This window comes from Orbicella faveolata, unplaced genomic scaffold (genome assembly GCF_042242905.1).
Source record: "Orbicella faveolata isolate gen_17 unplaced genomic scaffold, um_ofav_v1 contig_1, whole genome shotgun sequence".
Classification (NCBI taxonomy): Eukaryota; Metazoa; Cnidaria; class Anthozoa; order Scleractinia; family Merulinidae; genus Orbicella; species Orbicella faveolata.
The window spans coordinates 9055349-9073825 of record NW_028301536.1 but is presented as its reverse complement, the minus strand read 5'-3'; the positions used below and the strand labels follow the sequence as shown (position 1 = coordinate 9073825).

Here is an 18477-nt window from a genome sequence, read left to right as displayed (position 1 = left end):
AAGATTAAGTAGAAGGCTTACAATGGTGTCCAAATTCCTGTCTAAGGTGAAGTTCATTTGCCTGTGATCTATGAACAGTAGGAACTTTTGCTACCTTTGATTGTTGTGGATGGACAAATCCCTCCACTCCTAGGCAGAAACTGGTTGGAGCAACTGAAGTTAAATTGGCCCAATATCTTTCATGTGAGCAAAGCTGACACTGTGTCTGATGTTCTAAATCATCTCAAAAGGGTATTTCACAAGGGACTGGGACCCATCAAAGGTTTAAGGGCAGAGATAAAGTTTCAAGATGATGCAACACCGATATTCTGCAAAGCTCATCCAGTTCCCTATGCACTACTCCAAAAGGTGGAAGAAGAAAAAGACCGAATGGAGAAGTTAGGAGTCATCAAGAAGGTGAAATGGAGTGCCTGGGCTTCTCCTGTTGTCTGCGTGCCCAAGAAAGATGGAAGAATACGCATCTGTGGTGACCTCAAGGTGTTAGTGAACCAGGTCCTTCTAGACAACCCTTACCCGCTGCCGGACACCGAAGATATATTTGCCAGATTGGGAAGTGGAACTGTGTTCAGCAAGATTGATTTGTCAAATGCCTATCAGCAAATGGAACTGAGCAGGGATAGCCAACAATACCTAACTGTGAACACTTACAAAGGATTCTATCCCAATCAACGCCTAACCTATGGCATCGCCTCTCCCCCTGCACTTTTTCAGTCAACCATGGATCAGATATTACAGGGAATGGACAATGTGCGTTGTAGTATCGATGACATCATAATCAGAACAGATCCCCATGAAGAACTTGCAAGTGCTAGATGAGGTGTTGACTCGGCCGGAAAGCCATGGCATATTAGCTAAGAAGTCTAAGTGTGAGTTCATGGTTACAAATATAGAGTTCCTAGGTTACCGTGTAGACGGGGAAGGCCGACATCCCACAGAAGAGAAGATTGCAGCTATTACCGCAGCACCAAGTCCAAAGAACGTAGCAGTACTCCGCTCTTACTTAGGGCTGCGAACTAATATGGACACTTCATTCCTAATCTTTCCACCTTGCTTTAACCGTTACACGAATTGTTTCAGAAAAAATATGGCAATTATTTTCTTGGGTTGATTGACAGCCATTCCAAGTGAATAGAGGTGGCATATATGAGATCCAACACTTCTCAAAGGCCTATTGATCAAATGAGAATGTGGTTTACGGGATATGGATTGCCAGAAGAAGTTGTCTCGGACAATGTGCCCTAATTCATTTCCCAGGAATTCACAGATTTCCTTAAGGCGGCTGAACACCGTTTTTGATACCTGTGTTTCTTTCACCTTTTTCTCTGTAACCATTGATCCCTCGGTTGTCAAAAATGGCAGCAAGTTAACAACACAAACTTTGGTTTTTTGATGGTTTAGCTGACGTATGTGCCGTTGCCATGGCAACATGAGTAAATATAAAGAGGTCTTAAATTCAGTTTTGTTTATTTGTAGAAAATCTTGTCACTAGATTTTCTTGATAAGTTGCATGCAACAAGCTTGTAACGATTTTCACAAGTTAACACCATTTTGCTAATAATTTAACAGAGAGATCTTTAATTATCCCTTGTTGAAGATTCACTGGAATATCTAGAATTTACTTTCTTAAAGCTCAATTATTTCATATACTCCTGTCAGTTATTTCCTAAAGTATTTTCGTGCCAAATTTCGTGAAATTCTAATGGGTGGTTCTCGAGAAATAGGCCTGTTTCCGAAAGTGCAATTTTTCATTCAATCGCAATTTTTTGACTTACTACGCAGGAGCTGTATTTAACTGGGTTCTTTCAGTAACAAAGAAAAAGCTGAGAACTGCTGGGTTCTTTGCATAGTTACCTTTTCTAACATATCTTTGTAACAGAAGACTAAAGCCGTCAATACACTGAGTTCAGTTATATAGCAAAATGGCACGGACAGTGCGGGTGTTGAGTAAATAAAATGATCGCTCTATTGACGGCATGTTTGTTTTTTGCAATCCATGTGTGCGCGTTGAATTGCATCAGCAAAAGCGCGCGCGAAAACTGTCTTCGGCCATTTTAAACAGAATGGAGTTAAACAAGCACTGGTACCTCCGTACCATCCATCGTCCAATGGGGCAGCAGAGCGCAGAGTCCAGATCTTGAAGAGAGCGTTAGGCAAACATGCTGAAAGTGTGAGAAGAGGTGGCAAGAAACGTTCACTGAAACACCAACTAGCCAACTGGCTGTTCTAGTATAGAGACACTCCTCATTCAGTGACTGGAGTAACACCATGAGAACTGTTCTTGAAACGTAAACTTTGCACCAAGTTCAGTATTCTCCTACCAATCATGGAAGAGCACATCCAGAACCAGCAAAGCAGACAGCAGCGGCAGCATGATAAGAGTCATGTCAAATTGCGTGAACTGTCACCACGTGACTCGGGTAATGTGAGAAATACCCGGGGAGGAATGGAGAAGTGGGCTCCAGGTACACTAATAAGACGGTGGGACCATTGACCTACCTGGTGAGAGTTGGTCGCCAACTGCGTTATGTTCACATTGATCACCTCCTGCGGACGGAGCGTGTAACTTCTGAAGAGGCTTTTAAGAAAGTGGTTCCTGAGGAGTCATCAGTTCTAGTGTCGGGATCGAGTACACCTCCACTACCAGCGAGTGTCAGTGTTTCAAAGACAACTCAAGACCAACCTGGCGCGACTCAGAAACCTGTTGCTGTTCCAAAGCTTGAACTACCATCTCCAGTGCAGCGCCAAAGTGGACCAGTCCAAGGAACACGCCCATAAGAGCTAAAGGCAGATACCCACCCAGAGAGAGAAAAGTCCCAGATAGGCTTGACTTGTGACTTCAAGAACATTTTAAAGGCTAAGAACATTATCTACTCTCAGTAGAAGTCTTGTTGATATTAGGAAGTTCAAGTTTGTTATTATCATGTATTTTTGGTGCTGCTCAGCTTTTGTGACAACATTTAAAAGCGGGAGGAAGTGTTATGTATTCTCATTGGTTTAACGCATGCGCATTAAAGTGAGGCGCCCAGTTCTTGTCAGGGTTCGCCATGTTGAATTGTAGTTGTTGTTGTGTGTGATTTCATCCAGCCAAATGAAACTCTTTTTCAAAACCATCGGAGGGTTTCTCAGTATTTAACGAGTGTTTCTCTACCTCGATAGAAACACGGAAAACATGTTTTCTATTCCGTTTAAAAAACATCGAGACGTCAAAAAGAAAAACAGTTTGTTGACTTTGGTTATCAAAATATAAATTCTCCTTACTCGCACCATCATTACGTCAACAGCTCGTGCAAGTTCTGTGTTTCTATCGAGTTCAAGAAACACGATTTTTTACCAATCAGCGCGTGTATTTTCTTAGGTAAAGTCTGCATGCGAGCCAAGTGGCCCATCAGGCCGGAGCTTATCCCGGTTTCTGTAGCATGAACCGACTAGGAGTATTTCTACTCCCCCCTGGATGGGATGCTAGTCCATCGCAGGGTTACCCCCAGCATTAAGTTCGCCGGTAGCCATTTATACACCTGGGTGGAGAGAGGCACGTGAGAATAAAGTGTCTTGCCCAAGAACACAACAGAATGTCCCCGGCCAGGGCTCCAACCCGGACCGCTCGATCCGGAGACGAGCGCACTAACCATGAGGCCACCGCGCCTCCCACAAGGACTGTTTCTTAGGATTGTTTTATAATTGTTAAATAAAGGAAATGGGAATACAATATACAGTATTTCTTAAAGAGTCTACAGTCTGCATTTTATCCTCTGTGTGCATTTTAACAACAGTTGTGAAGTAGACAGGCTTTCAGTCTTATTTAAGTAATTAAGCTTAAATAATTAAGCTTAAGTTCTTGTTTGTGAAAGTTCTCATTTCCATCATTGTGGGTAGTATTTCTGTGTGCTAGGCCTGTTGTAGAATATGAGCCGAGCACGAGATCGCAGATATTTCATACTCAAATGGACTGATAATTTCTACTGCTGATTCTTCAAAATTATCTTCAATTACAATGTTTTCCTATACATACAAGCTATTCTGTGACCAAGTTACACGTTTCTTTAGGTTACCGATCACGTAAAACATAGGCACGCAAGGCGTGCAAGAGTTATTTTTTTTGGAAGTGTCGGAGATAGGAGCATTCATGGAGCTGTTTACAGTAATGATTTGGCTAATTTGACAAGTTTTTTTGGTTGCGATGTACAGCAAGAAAGAAACTGGGAATTTAAGATGTACATGCGATGTTACATCGGTCATGGTAAGATAGCTAAATAGTAAGCCATAAAATGTTTGACTGAAGAAACTACAGTAATCTGACACGTCTCCAGATTAATGTAGATATCACCTTATTGTCTTACAAGCAATTTGATCCGTTCTTTGATACAACCCACACTGTGATTGGTGTGACACTCGCACATGCACAACTCCCTCACTCAGCGATCACATAGCCCTTCCAACCCCCAAGAGGAAGTTCTGTGCAAAATACTCAAGTTAAATAACAGACATTTTCGCATTTTATACGACTCGAAAGTTTACCCTTTTTACACAACACAACACTACTTCACCGAAAATTGAAAGAAAGAGAAAACTAGAGAGACAATCTCAGATAGTGCAGACTGCAATTGATAGCTCTGGCACGGTACTCCCATAGGTAGTCACCCCTGCTCGGTTCAGTTCCGGTTTGTATCTACCTTGGTAGTCTGCTAGGGCTTTTCCCCTTAGCAGTGAGTACGTTTCAAGGCTGTATTTTCATTTAAGGTCCGAAGATTAGGTACAATTACTGTTTGTCACGACGGCTTTTAAATTTTACTCTGGTGTCTTACGATGATTTTTGTTCATTTAAATTCAATAATACTCTGAACAAATGTGACAATTTAGCTCTTCGCGCCAAGTTTGTAACTTGATACTTTTGTTTTCCTCGCAAAGGTATGTAACATGTTTTCTCCAAAACACACGGAAGATGAGCTTGTTTTGGGGATAAACGAGAGAAAGTTAAATATCTGACGAAGAAATGGAAGAGAAACAATTTGGTTTTTTCCGCAAAATGCAAATTTTCTTCTCACAGTTGAACAAGAACGAATTTAATTATCAGATAGTCACGGAATACCACTTTCTTTTTCTGTTGCCTCTTTTGTTGTTAACAACAAAAAACAATGAGGATTATACTAGGGCCGCGAAGCGGCCTGAAGTTATAATTCAAGCTATACGAAAAGATGAAGTGAGAAATATATCGGACAACAAATGGAACGAATTTCCCGGTTAGTGCTTCAAACCACTTTTTAACGCCATCAGAACGTTGAACCCCCAAAAAAGCCAATAAAAGGAGCCTGGGCATACCCACAAGGCCCTGGGACCTAGATCGCGTCGTCCCATGATGCTTCGGTGGCTGTTTGACGCCATGGAATAGACAAGGAAAAGGGAGACACCATAGAAGGGAGGAAAGAAGGGTGGGAAGCTCATATATTTCTCACTTCATCTGTTCATATAATTTGAATTATAACTTCAGGCCGCTTCACGGCCCTAGTATAATTCTCATTATATTTCACAGACTCCGTTCGAAATATACGAGACAACAAAATGGTAGTTTCTAACGCTGCTACTAAGAGCAATAAAACAGCCATGGTTCCACATAACAAAACTTTTAAATTATATGTATATTATAGATAAATCAACGCTCAACAGGAGAATAGCTGAGTTTACAAGTAGATCTACTTTAAGGATAAGAACCCTGTAGCAAAGTCTGAAGTAAACAATGGTTAATAGTAAAATGTTCTGAAAATTGAAGCAGAAGACCAGTCGGCCATTCACATGATAGTCGAGAGCGGGACAAATGCATTAGCAGTTACTGTCGTAGATGCACCACGCACAACGTGAGCTTTAAAAATTTGACTATTCCTGCTGCACTCATAAAGGTTCGTAGCTAACGCCCCAACGATGTAGAAGTGACCAGTTTGTGGGGGCGTTTAAATGAAATAAACAACTTATCGGGAAGATAAGACGGGATAACGCGTCGAACGTTCCTGGATGATTTTAGCCTGTTTAACTTGCTAGGTTTCGCAATTTCATACTTTTAGCAACGAGCACCCGGCGACAACAGTCTAGAATTTTGTTGGCCTTTTTTGCCGGGAGTGATATCATCATGCACATTGAGTCGATTTGGAAATCCGGTGAGGTTATCATTGTGTTGGAATCAGTAATTATTTCTTGAGGTTTATTTTAAAACCTGGGGACTGAAGGAGAGTCACTACCAGCTGAGTATTTTTGACAGCTACCTCCATTGTAACAGCCAAAAGAAGAAAGTCGTCCGGGTAAATAAGGACTCGAATGGCCTTCCTCCTCAGGAATGCGGGAACAGGTTTTAGAACTTTCGCAAAAATTCTGGGGGCTGAACACAGGCCGAATGGAAGAGCTTTGAATTGGTAACATGTTCCCTTCCAAAAGAAGCGAGGGAACTTTCGGGAAGACTCGTGAACAGCCACAGAAAGGTAAGCATCTTTTAATCTGTACATATTTGTCATAAAATCTCTGGTAAAAGCCACGTCTTTAGGCAACTTAGGTTTTTCGTCTGGAAAGGCTCGTTTACAGTAAACTTGTTCAAAGAACGTATCACCGGACGCAAAGATCCCCCCTCTTTGAATACAAGAAACAGGCGGCTGTAAGAAACTGTCTCTGGTAAAAGGCGTCTTATGTATGGCCCCTTTTTGCAATAACTCGTTCACTTCCTGGGATATTAGGAGTGCCTCCTGACCCGATGTTTGGATAAATGGTGGAGACTTTTGAAAAGTAGTTTTGAGGAAACTTATCTTGTAACCTGAAGCAATTCAGAGAATCTGTGGGTCCGATGTTAGGGTTCTCCAGGACACTATGCACTCTGAGAGTCTGACTGACGTCCCTTCTGGGAGGGGGACGAAAAAGCCCGTTTTTTGAACAAGGCCCTTGGTAATTTGACTAAGATTTAGAAGGGTTTGAATACCCAGTGGTTTGATACTTGTTAAAGGTGTCTCTACGATGTCTGCTTTGAGACTGGGAACTATTACTACGTCTAGAAAAGGATTTCCCTGTAGTCTGTGCAAATTTTTTTGCGAGACCCCTTGACAACTCGGCCTGCTTTGAGGCCAAGGAGGGGAAATCATCTCCAAATAGCCATCATTTTGCGTTAGGCAGAGGTAGTTCCGCGAGCTTTATCCTCGAACGGTTTATAGCTGCGAGGACTCTCTGTCGTCCCAGGATAGACAGTTGAGCATTGGCTGAGCCTAAAAGGCAAAGAGCTTGTTCAAAAGCTACTTTGATTTCCTCGTAAAGTGGAGCTGAATCATTTTCGATACAATCATGAAGGCCACAAAGTAGACCCCTGGCAATTAAGAAAGCACACTGGACATTAAACATTTCCTCATCCCTTTCTGTTCTTGATCGAGTTTTAGAGCAGAGAGCGCATCCACTTCAGGAGTCGCCCAGTCATCCAAAATAACAAGAGATGGCTGGTAAGATAAAATGTAATTTTCTCAAAAAATTAGTATCATAATATCCTGAAAAGCGACAAATATCACCTAAAAGAAACCTGTGTAAAAACAAAGAGGTAAAGCCTAAAAAACGGTTAGAATTTGTAAACTAGTAAGACAATCTCAGATAGTGCAGAGTGTAATTTACGGCTCTGATACAGTAGTCACATAGGTCCTTACCCATGCTGTTCTCTCCCTTGGCAGTCAACTAGACCTTTTCCCCTTGCAGAATATGAACAGACAAAAACTTCATAAGACGTCATCTTAGCATTGTATAAGTTTCATGTTTGTATTTTCTTTCAAGGTCCAAAAATAACTTACAATTACCGTTTGTCAAGACTGCTTTGAATTTTATTGTGATGTTCTACGCTGAGTTTCAGTCATTTTAAATACAATAATACGTAGAAGTGGCAAATATGACAATTTTATTTTTAACTCCAACGTATGTAACTTGATACTTTTGTTTTCCTCGCCGAGCTATGCAACATGATACCCTTGTTTCTTCAAAAATATAAGGCCCAATTGAGACGTCGTGCTTCTGCCGTGCCGAACTAAATTGCAATTAGGTTCGACTGTAGCACGGCAGGAAAACAACTCTGATTCAGACGTTGTGCCAGAGTCGAACCAAATTCAGGATATACTGATCCCTCGAAACAATCCTCCTCCTAATTCCCCGTGGGAACGCAATCTCGCCAAAATACATTAATATAATGTATGAATTTTGTTTGGCGCGGCAGAAGCACGACGTTCGAATCGCTGCCGTGCCAGAGTAGTGTGGCACGGCAGAGCTGCAGAGCTTGTCGAACTTAATTGAAAAGTTTTATTCAGACGCCATGCTTCTGCCGTGCTTTTGTCCAACTTAATTCCTGAACTTATATCCTACATCGGTGAGAGAGTCACCTCGAAGACTGATGAAATTAATTGGTATTAATTAAGTGCCACGGAGTCTGCGGCAATATTTGCGAAGTTTCCTGTGTCACAAAATTATTAGTTTTTCATGTAACCAACGCGAGAAAGTTTCGACTGAATATGAACTTTTTCCTCCCTTCATAGAAGAGGAAATGGACAAGCCGCTAGGCAGAGGCATTCTTTATTTGAACCCTGGCAACCACGCAATACATAAAACAGCAGACGAAATTTCTTGAATCGAGCTAGGGGTGATTCCAGATACGCAGTCACAGTAGCGTTATTTGCACTAGAAAAGGGAGAATTGACGTTACCTGAAATACAGCTGCTGTCCCCGGTCAAAATAGTCCACTTCTGGCCCTCTCTCTGTCAAGCAACGCTACAGTAGCGTTGCGTGACAGAGAGAGGGCCAGAACTGGACACTGAAGGCTACGGCCCGGTCCAAAACGCCGCTCCACTTATGTGCGGAACCAAACTTGATTAAGTTCGACTTTAGAGCGACGGCTGGTTCAGACGGCGTACTTGCGTCGAACTTAATTCGGGAAGCCGGTGGTAACAATTTTCGACAAGAAAATATGCGTTCTGAATTCACGAACTCTGTCCAAAAAGAAAAGCTGTGACTAACATTTCGCTGTTATCATGCTGTTATAGCAATATTTAGGGAAGCAAATTCAAACTCAAGGTTCAGTGTTTGTATTTAGACAGATTTTCTCCTCGTTAAATTGACTTGTTAAAGGGAAATCTAATAAGCTAGGCTATTATCACGAAGAAAAGCAAAAAATGAATTTGCGCTGAAGAAACTCGCTTATACAGTTTCGTTTCTCATAAATCAAAGGCATACTGGTATTTTGTTGTCTTTATTTTTAGCGACGACTTTGAGCTTCGTGCATGACTGGTCACGCCACTTAATTTTGAGCCAATCACGAGTCCCGTTATATGAAAAATAAATTACAGTAATTTATGCATTAGGTTCGACCCTCGAAGAGAACGCCGTATGAATCAGCTGTCGCCCCAACGTCGCATAGTGCGACAGACCCTGCCGCATTTAATGTTGTTTGCCGCACCAAACTTAACCTGCCGAACCAAACTGATTCAAACGCCGCCCTTCTGCCGTACTTAACTCATCAGTTAGGTTCGGCGCATGAATGGAGCGACGTTTGGAACGGGCCTAAGTTATCTGCGCATGCTTTTCAAGCAAATTGATTTTGTTCTTAAGAGAATAGCACCACTAGGATAGCAAGAGATTTGCGAAAACATATATAGGTTTGTGATGTTATCTTTAAAGTAACGTGAGTATCATACGTTTTACGTAGTAAACAGAGGTACCTACCCCACCTACTTACTACAATGCTAATTAATTAATTGAAATTAATTAATTAAACAAGCATTAAAGTTTACACCTTATTGCGTTAGCACCTTAGCGAACAGCAGCCTCCTAAACCATCCCAGTAGTGCACTCTGCACTAAAACGCAGGGCAAAAGGAAAATACTTACCGAATGGTTTGAAGCACAAGGAAAAAAGCCACCGAAGCATCAAGGGACCACGAGATCTAGGTCCCAGGGCCTTGTGGGTATACCCAGGCCCCTTTTATTGTTTCTTTAGGGGGGTTCGCCCTTCTGATGGCGTCAAAAAGTGGTTTGAAGCACTAACCGGGAAATTCATACCATTTGTTGTCTCATATATTTCGAACGGAGTCTGTGAAATATAATTCAAAATTAATACAAAACAATATCGACTAATACCACTGGGAAGCGTTTCAATGAGAAGTATTGAAGGTAAACAGCGCTACTCGGCCGATATTATCCTGCATCGATGAACGAGTCTCCTCAAAGACTGATTAAATTAATTTGCGCTTTCATTAGGTGCCACGGAGTCTGCAGCAATATTTGAGCACTTTCCTGGTTTCTTTTGTCACAAATTTACAATTTGCAGAATATTAAAGCCACTAACTCGGGAACTTTTTGGTCTTTCTTACAGACGCAGTTAAGGTTTAACTTTTGCAGTAAAAAGGGACAAGTGGCGCTACCTAGTACCTGACATTACATGACATAAAAAACCGCCTGGAAACATAGTATATAACACTTAGGATGCTAGAACGCATGCCTCTTACATGTTGGGTTCTACCATAGGGAAAACTACTCAACATTTGTGTGTTATCCCGTATGCAATGTATCATCCACCTAATGTATAGAAGACACGAACGCTAGCTAATCTGCACTTGCGTTTAGAGCAAATTGGTTTTGTTCTTAAGAGAATAGTACCACAAGGAGAGCAAGGGGTTACTTGAGACAAATATATAGGCTTGCGATCTTTACTCCTAACTGAGTAGATGTAACACGTTTTACGTAGGGTACACTGTACCTTTCCTAGCTCACCCCCACCATTTCCTTCTCTCTAGACTAGTTAATTAATTGAAATTAATTACATGTAATTAAACAAACATAAAAGTTTACAACTTACCGCATTAGCGACTTATTGCATTAGCGGCAGGCAGCCCCCAAAACCATCCCAACAGTGCATTCTGCACTAAACTAGTGACACAATCTCAGATAGTGCAGAGTGAAATTTACGGCTCTGATGCAGTAGTCACACAGGTCCTCACCCCTGCCGTTCTCTCCCTTGGTAGTCAACTAGGCCCTTTCACCTTTGCAGAATATGAGCGGACAAAGACTTGATAAGACATAATCTTAGCAGTGTGTGTGTTTCATGTTTGTGTTTTGCCCAAACATAACTTACAATTACCGTTTGTTAAGACGGTTTTAAATTCATCGTGGTATGTTATCTTGAGTTTCGTTTATTTTGTAGCATTATACTTTTGTTTTCCTCGCCAATGTATGGAACAAGATACCTTTGTTTCCGCGAAAATATAAGAAAGATGCGTATATATTTTTTTAACTCATTGCTGGAGATAAATGGAATATACAAGTTACATTTCTACCGAAAAGTCGAAGAGGAATGATTTTGTTTTATTCAAAACGTAAATTTTCATTTCACCGATAAACAAGAACTAATCTAATCATCAAATAGTCACGTCGAATCACAGAATAGTGCGTTCTAATTCTGTTGCCAGCCGAGTTGATGTAAACAGTAAAACCACATTAAACTAATACACAATGTTATCGAGTAATACAACTAAGGAGGGTTTCAACGAGAAGTGTTGATGGTAGAGATCTTTACTTAACCGAAATTATATCCCACATCGGTGAGCGAGTCACCTCATCGACTGATGAAATTCATTAGAGGTTTCAAGGTCTGCAGCAATAATAACGAAGTTTCTTCTGTCATAAATTTACTAGTTTTACATGTAGCTAACGCGGGAAAGTTTCGGCTGAATATGAACTTTGGGCTCTCTTTCATAGAAGAGGAAACAAACAAGCTGCTAAGGAGAAGCAATATGTTCCCATTCTCTATTTCAATCCTGTCAAACACACGATAGTTATAAAACAGCAGACGACATTTCTTGAATCGAGCTAGGGAAGATTCCAGAACATACGCAGTCACAGTAGTGTTCTTTGAACTAAAATAGGAGAACTGACGTTACCTGAAATATAACTGCTATCCCCTGCCAAAACGAAAGTGCGATATCACTCATTACAAAATATAAAAAAGCCTGCATCTGAACTCGAGAACGAAGTTTATCACACTAGCAATGCTTGAACGCATGCGTCTTACATGTTATGCTCTACCACAAGGGAAAGCACTCAACGTTCGTGGGTAGTGCCGTATGAAATGTATCTTTCACCTAACATATAGTCGACTTTGATGCTAACTAATTTGCGCATGCGTTTGGAGCAAATTGCTTTTGTTCTTAAGAGAATGGCACCACAAGGATAGCATGACATTTGCAAAACCATATATATGTTTTTGTCATGTTATTCAGGAAAGTAACGTAAACATGACATGTTTTGCGTAATGCACTCGGATACCTACCCCACCCAGCCCCCCTTCCGGCATAGCTAGTTGATTAATTGAAATTAATTAATTAAACAAACATTAAAGTTTACACCTTGTGGCGTTATGGCGTTAGTGCTTAGTGCCTTAGCGAACAGCATCCCTCTAAACCATCCCAATAGTGCACTCTGCACTAAAACCCTCTCTGACACGTTGAAAGTCTGATTTAATTAAATTGCACTTTAACTTGGTGCCACGCAGTCTTCAAAGAACATTTGAGCAGTTTTCATACTTTTTACCTTTAAAAATATCGCACTGAAATAAATGTCATCATATAAAACTATTCAACTGCTACTGCAGAGACGTAAAAACCGTCCAGAAATGAAAGCTTCTTTTTCGTTTAATATCCTGGAAACAATAGCCGATAACTTGTCAGCTCTAATTGAATTTACTCCCATATAAAAAACAAAAGTGTTAAGTTACCACTTGTAACTAAAGTTCTCAAACTCATTAATTATTCATGAGCTGATGACCCAATCAGCTCGCATCAATTGGGTCAGGTGCATGTATGTTGATACCCAATGAACATACCGATCAAGACACGGTAGATTAGTTCAAAAACTGATCAAGAAACTTGAATTTTAATCAGTCTTAATTATAATTCTAAATACAGCATTTTTCCCGCTTAAATCATTGCTTACAACAACAATACAGCAACATATTATTCCTTCTTAGACATCGTTACATTAATTGTACAATTTTTGAATTTTCCTTTCTGGAAAACAACATCCGTTAAAGATTGATCCTGTTTCTCTGTGGTAAAACATGTAGTTGTACTAACAACACTTGGACCTAGGATCTTTGAAACTTTAGACACATTTTCTTCTGTAGGCTTTTCGTACTGCAACAATGCATTAGAACGATGCCCCGACCTTTCGCGAATCAATTTTTCTTCAACCCCAGAATTGAACAGGGAGGAAACACAAGTAACGCGCAAACTGTGAGCGGTTTTGCGTTTAAAGCCTGCCGCGTCGCACATGTCAGGCAAAATCTTGTTCAAGCTGTTGATGCCTACGGGCGCTTTATCGAATGCGAACCTAGTTTTTGATGGCTTAAAGTAAAATGCAGTAACTTCCTTTGCATGAGTCTCAACTAACCCTACATACAATCTGAATATCTCAACAAGGCACGGCTCGTGCTTTTCCTCAATAGAATGACAAACGTGCTTGACCACTCGCGGCACATACTTTAGATCACAAAGACCTCCATGATAAGTTTTAGAGGCATTTTCTTCAAACTTAATAAAATTTGGACCAATTTCAAAGTTGTTTACAACAATATTTCTGTGATCTCCCCCCCGCAACCCAAAAACTTTTCCGTTGTAGAAATAGATCGTGTTCAATAACGACTTAGCTGATGTAGTTCCCAGCAATTTCTTTTGCCAGAATACTGCTTCTTCTTGCTCGCTCACGAACTCCTTTTCCTCTTTCTTAAACTTAATGTGAAGCCCTTCTCGAACGCCATTCTTCATCTCGGCATCTAAGCAACGTCGGAAAAGGACAAACCTTCAAAAAATAACACAGAAAATTAAAGTCCTGAAACAGTGCATTTTAAATTACTAACCAATTCGCTCTAAAAGTTGTCAAGTACCTTTTGTCACTAGCGTCCAGAGGATTCAAAGCTTCTGATCCATTTTTCTCCTCCAAATAACGCTTGAGGGCACAAATAATACCATAAACAGACTTCGGAGGGTATCTTTCACCGGACTTTTTAGCTACCTCCATCACAAATTTTGACAACCAATAGTTCAGCGATAGAGCGTCCATTCCAGCAATATCTACACTCACAGCGGTAACATTGTGTAAATCGTAGTCCTTGAAGAGACCGCCACAATCTAATACCGGAACTTTAACCTCTCTCAACCTCTGCCATTCGGCAAAAATGTTCACAGTCCACTTGTTTTTATACTTAGTTGAAACTGGAACAGCATCATTCACCAAAACATTTTCTTGAGAAGAGGTTTTTGGACCTCGAAAACGTTCTGATCTCCACTCGATCTCCATCACGCGGCATAATGTTAATTTATTAAAAATTCAACCTTTAAAACTTGCCCACATGGCCGCATATAAAAGATTCATTTCATTTACCATATGAATAAAAAACAGACAATAGCCTATTGAGCACGCCTACTAATTACCTATTCTTCGAAAAAAATTCTCATGCTACTTTGATAAGCCAGCTCAAAAACTCGTGCTTCGTTTTTCATCACGGGTTCCAAACACCTCGAAACAATAAAAGCACTCCGCCTTCGGCGTCGTGCTTTCATCTGTTTCTCGGTGTTTGGAACCCCTGATGAAAAACTCGCACTCGTTTTTGATCTATTACATAGCAAACATCTCACGGGAAAGAGCGGTAACGATTCGTCAGCTCTAATTGAATTTACTCCCTTGTGAAAAACAAGAGTGTCAAATTACCCTTTGCAACTAAAAAACAAAAATATCTCGTTATATTTGCATGCAACAAGAACAAAACAATCGTTACCTGCACTTACTATTGTAATCGTTAGAACTCTTTCAAATCTTAAGTCTCGTCTCCTCTAAAATATGTCCTAAGAACTAGAAGCGACGATTCGTGACCTCTAATTGAATTTTCTCCTTGTGAAAAACAAAGTATCAAGTTACCTTTGTAACTAAAAATGAAAATATCTCGTGCCATTTGCATACTACTAACTCACGAACTGTTTGAAACCTCAAGGCTCATCTCGTTCATAACTAAAATCCTCAGCCTAACCTATAGAAAATGTCGAAGTAAACCCAATATATGAATACTTCCTCCTCTTTTATAGAAGAATAAATATGGCCGTTCTGAACTCTATCGGGATCAAATCTTCTCATATCATTTACTTTTACAAAAAGAAATTTGATTGGCTGTTTATAGTAGATCCAATCTGATTGGTGTGACATACATACATCTCTCACTCACTCACTCATCCATTGACCCGTCCATGACATACCCGACGCGCCGACTAAGAGGTATTTTTTTTACAAAAAAATGACTCAAAAAGGCAATTTTACAGGGCGAATAGTCAAAATTTTGCCCCACATATTTCCACCGGAGAGCGATGACTGTAACACTTTAAATACACTTTATGCAAGATTTTTTCGGTTATAATTAAAATCTACTTACCTCTCAAGGAAAAAAATGATAATTACTTCTTGAGATCCAAATACAATACCATGTGAAGCTGGAATAATTGGAGAAATCCGTCTCAAAAAGTTGTATCGGCAGGAGGCGACGACGCCATTTTCGAAAATTTTGTGCATTTGTGCGCTTTTTTCGCCGTGACGTCATAATGGCCATGATCATCGGTAGCCTCGTTCCCAGGGTTCTCTCTCTAACTCGAAAAAGTACCCTGGTTGCGGCTGGTCACGTGTCTATGCATTCCAACCAAGGCCGCACAGAGGGTGGGTCCTCAACTAAATTTTGTCAACACTGTCTATGGAGGTGAAAGTTGCGCTGCCTTACAGACGTCATTTTCAAAAGTTAAGCAAGTTATTTGTCAGAGATCCGGCTTGACCGGTGCTTCTTTTCTATCTGACCTTCTATGAGTATGAGATGTTGATTGAGAGGGAAGTTTGCTTATTTTCCACTACTCTTTTAAATAACCGTCAACAGTCTGCTTCGGATTTGTTTAATCAGTTTTTTACAGCACAAGAATTAAATAATCGTCAAATTTTCGATGGGATGCATTCAATTCGATTGGATGCATTTAATTCGACCGAAAATTAGACTTACCGCCAATCAGTTTTGAAACGAAAGCAGTTGGATCTGGCAAATGCGCGGCCGATGTCGTTGTTGTCCAGTTCGTTACAAAATTTTTCACTGCAAGTAAAATCGAATGACCGTCAAACTTTCGATTGGATGAGTTCAATCAAAATCAGTTAGTCTCTTGGCCAAACACTGCACGTATCAAACTCTAAACGAATGCATCAATGCCGCCATTTATTGTGGAGGTCGTCATTTCCAAGTTCGTTGCCAAATTTCTTCACTGCCACAAATTCCAAAGACTGTCCAACTATCGACGGGGAAAATTAAGCTAGAAGCAGAGGTAACCTTTTAGCCGAACATTGTACGCACTGAACTCCTATATCGAATGTGTCAATGCCTTCGCTTTGATTTTTGCCGATCCACAGCGGGAGGGTTACAAATTCCACTCCCTACTGGGCTCAGTACCCAAGCTCAGTGCTAGGACAAAATTTAACTTTCCAGCCCTTCCCTTCAATCACATGTCTGGAATCTGTTAAAATCTAGCAGACACGTGACCAGCCGCAAGCAGGGTGACTTCTTGAGGTAAAGAGAGGACCCTTGGAACGAGGTTGATTCATCGGGTCTGGCAAATCTGACGCGTTCTCCCTCCTGGTTTGGGCATATTAGGAGAGCTGACGACCAGTGTCACAGCCCTAGACTGAAGCTACCACCTAATCATGGTTTGACAGTTCCAAACTTGGTGTATGGACTAAGTTTAACGCTGCCAATAGTTTCCTGTAAAAAGTTTTCAAAAAGTTTGCAGTCTTATGTTTCTGCATATTAAAAAGGTGACGCCTGGTGTTGTGGCCCTAGACCGAAAGTACCACTTAACCATTGTTTGGCAGCGCCGAACTTGGTGTGTAGACTAAGTTCAACACTGCAGATAGTTTCCTGTCAAAAGTTTTGAAAAAGTCCAAAATCCCAAGTCTGTGCATATTAGGGGTGAATCATTGGTCTCGCCGCTCCGACTGGGAAATAGTCAAGTTGTCTCGATGTAGATAACGAGAGAACGGATGGATGTTGTATCTCATGGCCTTTGGTCAAGAATAGAGGTTTAGATTCCGAATCATTCTTTCCTGATGTATCTCCTCGGCATTCCGTGGACTTGGCAGTCCCACTGGTTTGCCTGAAGCTTACTAGGATGAAGCAGTCGAACGTTTCGTGCGTCTTCCGAGGCTGACCGGATTCGTAGTGCAGATTGTCAGTGGAATGCGAGCATCCTTTGAAAGGGAGTACACGCAAAAGAGTCCCCGTCGGGTTTCCTGAGGAATAGTTACCCGGTTGATCCTGCCAGTAGTCATATGCCTGTCTCATGCATGCAGTAGTACTGTGAAACGGCGAATGGCTCATTAAATCAGTTATTTATTTGATTGCACCATTACTACTTGGATAACCGTAGTAATTTTAAAGTTAATACATGCGAAAAGTCCCGAATTCTGAAGGGATGTATTTATTAGCTTTAAAACCAATGCGGATTCTGCCCGGTTCTTTGGTGATTCATAGTGATTGATCGAGTCGCACAGCCTTGCACTGGCGATGTTTGATTCAAATTTCCGCCCTATCAACTGTCGATGGTAAGGTAGTAGCTTACCACAGTTGCCACGGGTGACGGAGAATTAGGGTTCGATTCCGGAGAGGGAGCCTGAGAAACGGCTACCACATCCAAGGAAGGCAGCAGGCGCACAGATTACCCAACCCTGACTTAGGGGAGGTAGTGACAAGAAATAACATTACAAGGCTTTTCCAAGTGTTGTAACTGGAATGAGTACAACTTAAATCCTTTAACGAGGATCCATTGGAGGGCACGTTTTGTGGCAGCAACCGCGGTAATTCCAGCTCCAATAGGGTATATTAAAAGTTGTTGCAGTTAAAAAGCTCTGCGACGTTTATTTTAAAAAAGTTAGAGTGTTGAAAGCAAGCCAGTGCTTGAAAACATAAGCATAGAATAATGGAATAGGACTTTGGTTCTATAATGGTGGTTTCTGGAACTGAAGTAATGACTAAGAGAGACAGTTGTGGGCATTGGTATTTCTTTGTCAGAAGTGAAATTCTTGGATTTGCGAAAGACGAATTTCTGCAAAAGCTTTTGCCAAGAATGTTTTTATTAATCAAGAAAGAAAGTTAGGTTAGAGGATCAAAGACGATCAGATACCGTCCTAGTGATGAGCCATAAACATCTAACCATAAACAATGCCAACAAGGGATCAGAGGGTGTTGTTGGATGACCCCTTTGACATCGTATGGGAAACCAAAGTTTTTGGGTTTCGGGGAAGTATGTTTGCAAAGCTGAAACTTAAAGGAATTGACGGAAGGGCACCTCCAGGAGTGGAGCTTGCGGCTGAATTTGACTCAACACGGGGATACACACCAGGTCCCGACATAGTAAGGATTGAC

The 18477-nt window shown here is 41.0% G+C and overlaps 1 protein-coding gene and 2 pseudogenes across 1 annotated transcript; 1 reads left to right on the top strand and 2 right to left on the bottom strand.

Annotated features, from left to right (window-relative positions):
* Nucleotides 1–6841: 6841 nt before the first annotated feature.
* Nucleotides 6842–7741, bottom strand: LOC149117964 (uncharacterized; annotated as a pseudogene).
* Nucleotides 7742–12898: 5157 nt separating this feature from the next.
* On the bottom strand, nucleotides 12899–14667 carry LOC149117963 (zinc finger MYM-type protein 2-like). The gene is made up of 2 exons (XM_089288053.1): nucleotides 13927–14667; nucleotides 12899–13841 (listed from the first exon to the last, which is right to left on the bottom strand). The coding sequence occupies exons 1-2, from the start codon at nucleotides 14337–14339 to the stop codon at nucleotides 12998–13000; spliced, it is 1257 nt and encodes a 418-aa protein (XP_089144179.1). The 5' UTR covers nucleotides 14340–14667; the 3' UTR covers nucleotides 12899–12997.
* A 2693-nt stretch (nucleotides 14668–17360) lies between these two features.
* On the top strand, nucleotides 17361–18350 carry LOC149117962 (small subunit ribosomal RNA; annotated as a pseudogene; the record flags this gene model as incomplete).
* Between the last annotated feature and the right edge of the window lie 127 nt (nucleotides 18351–18477).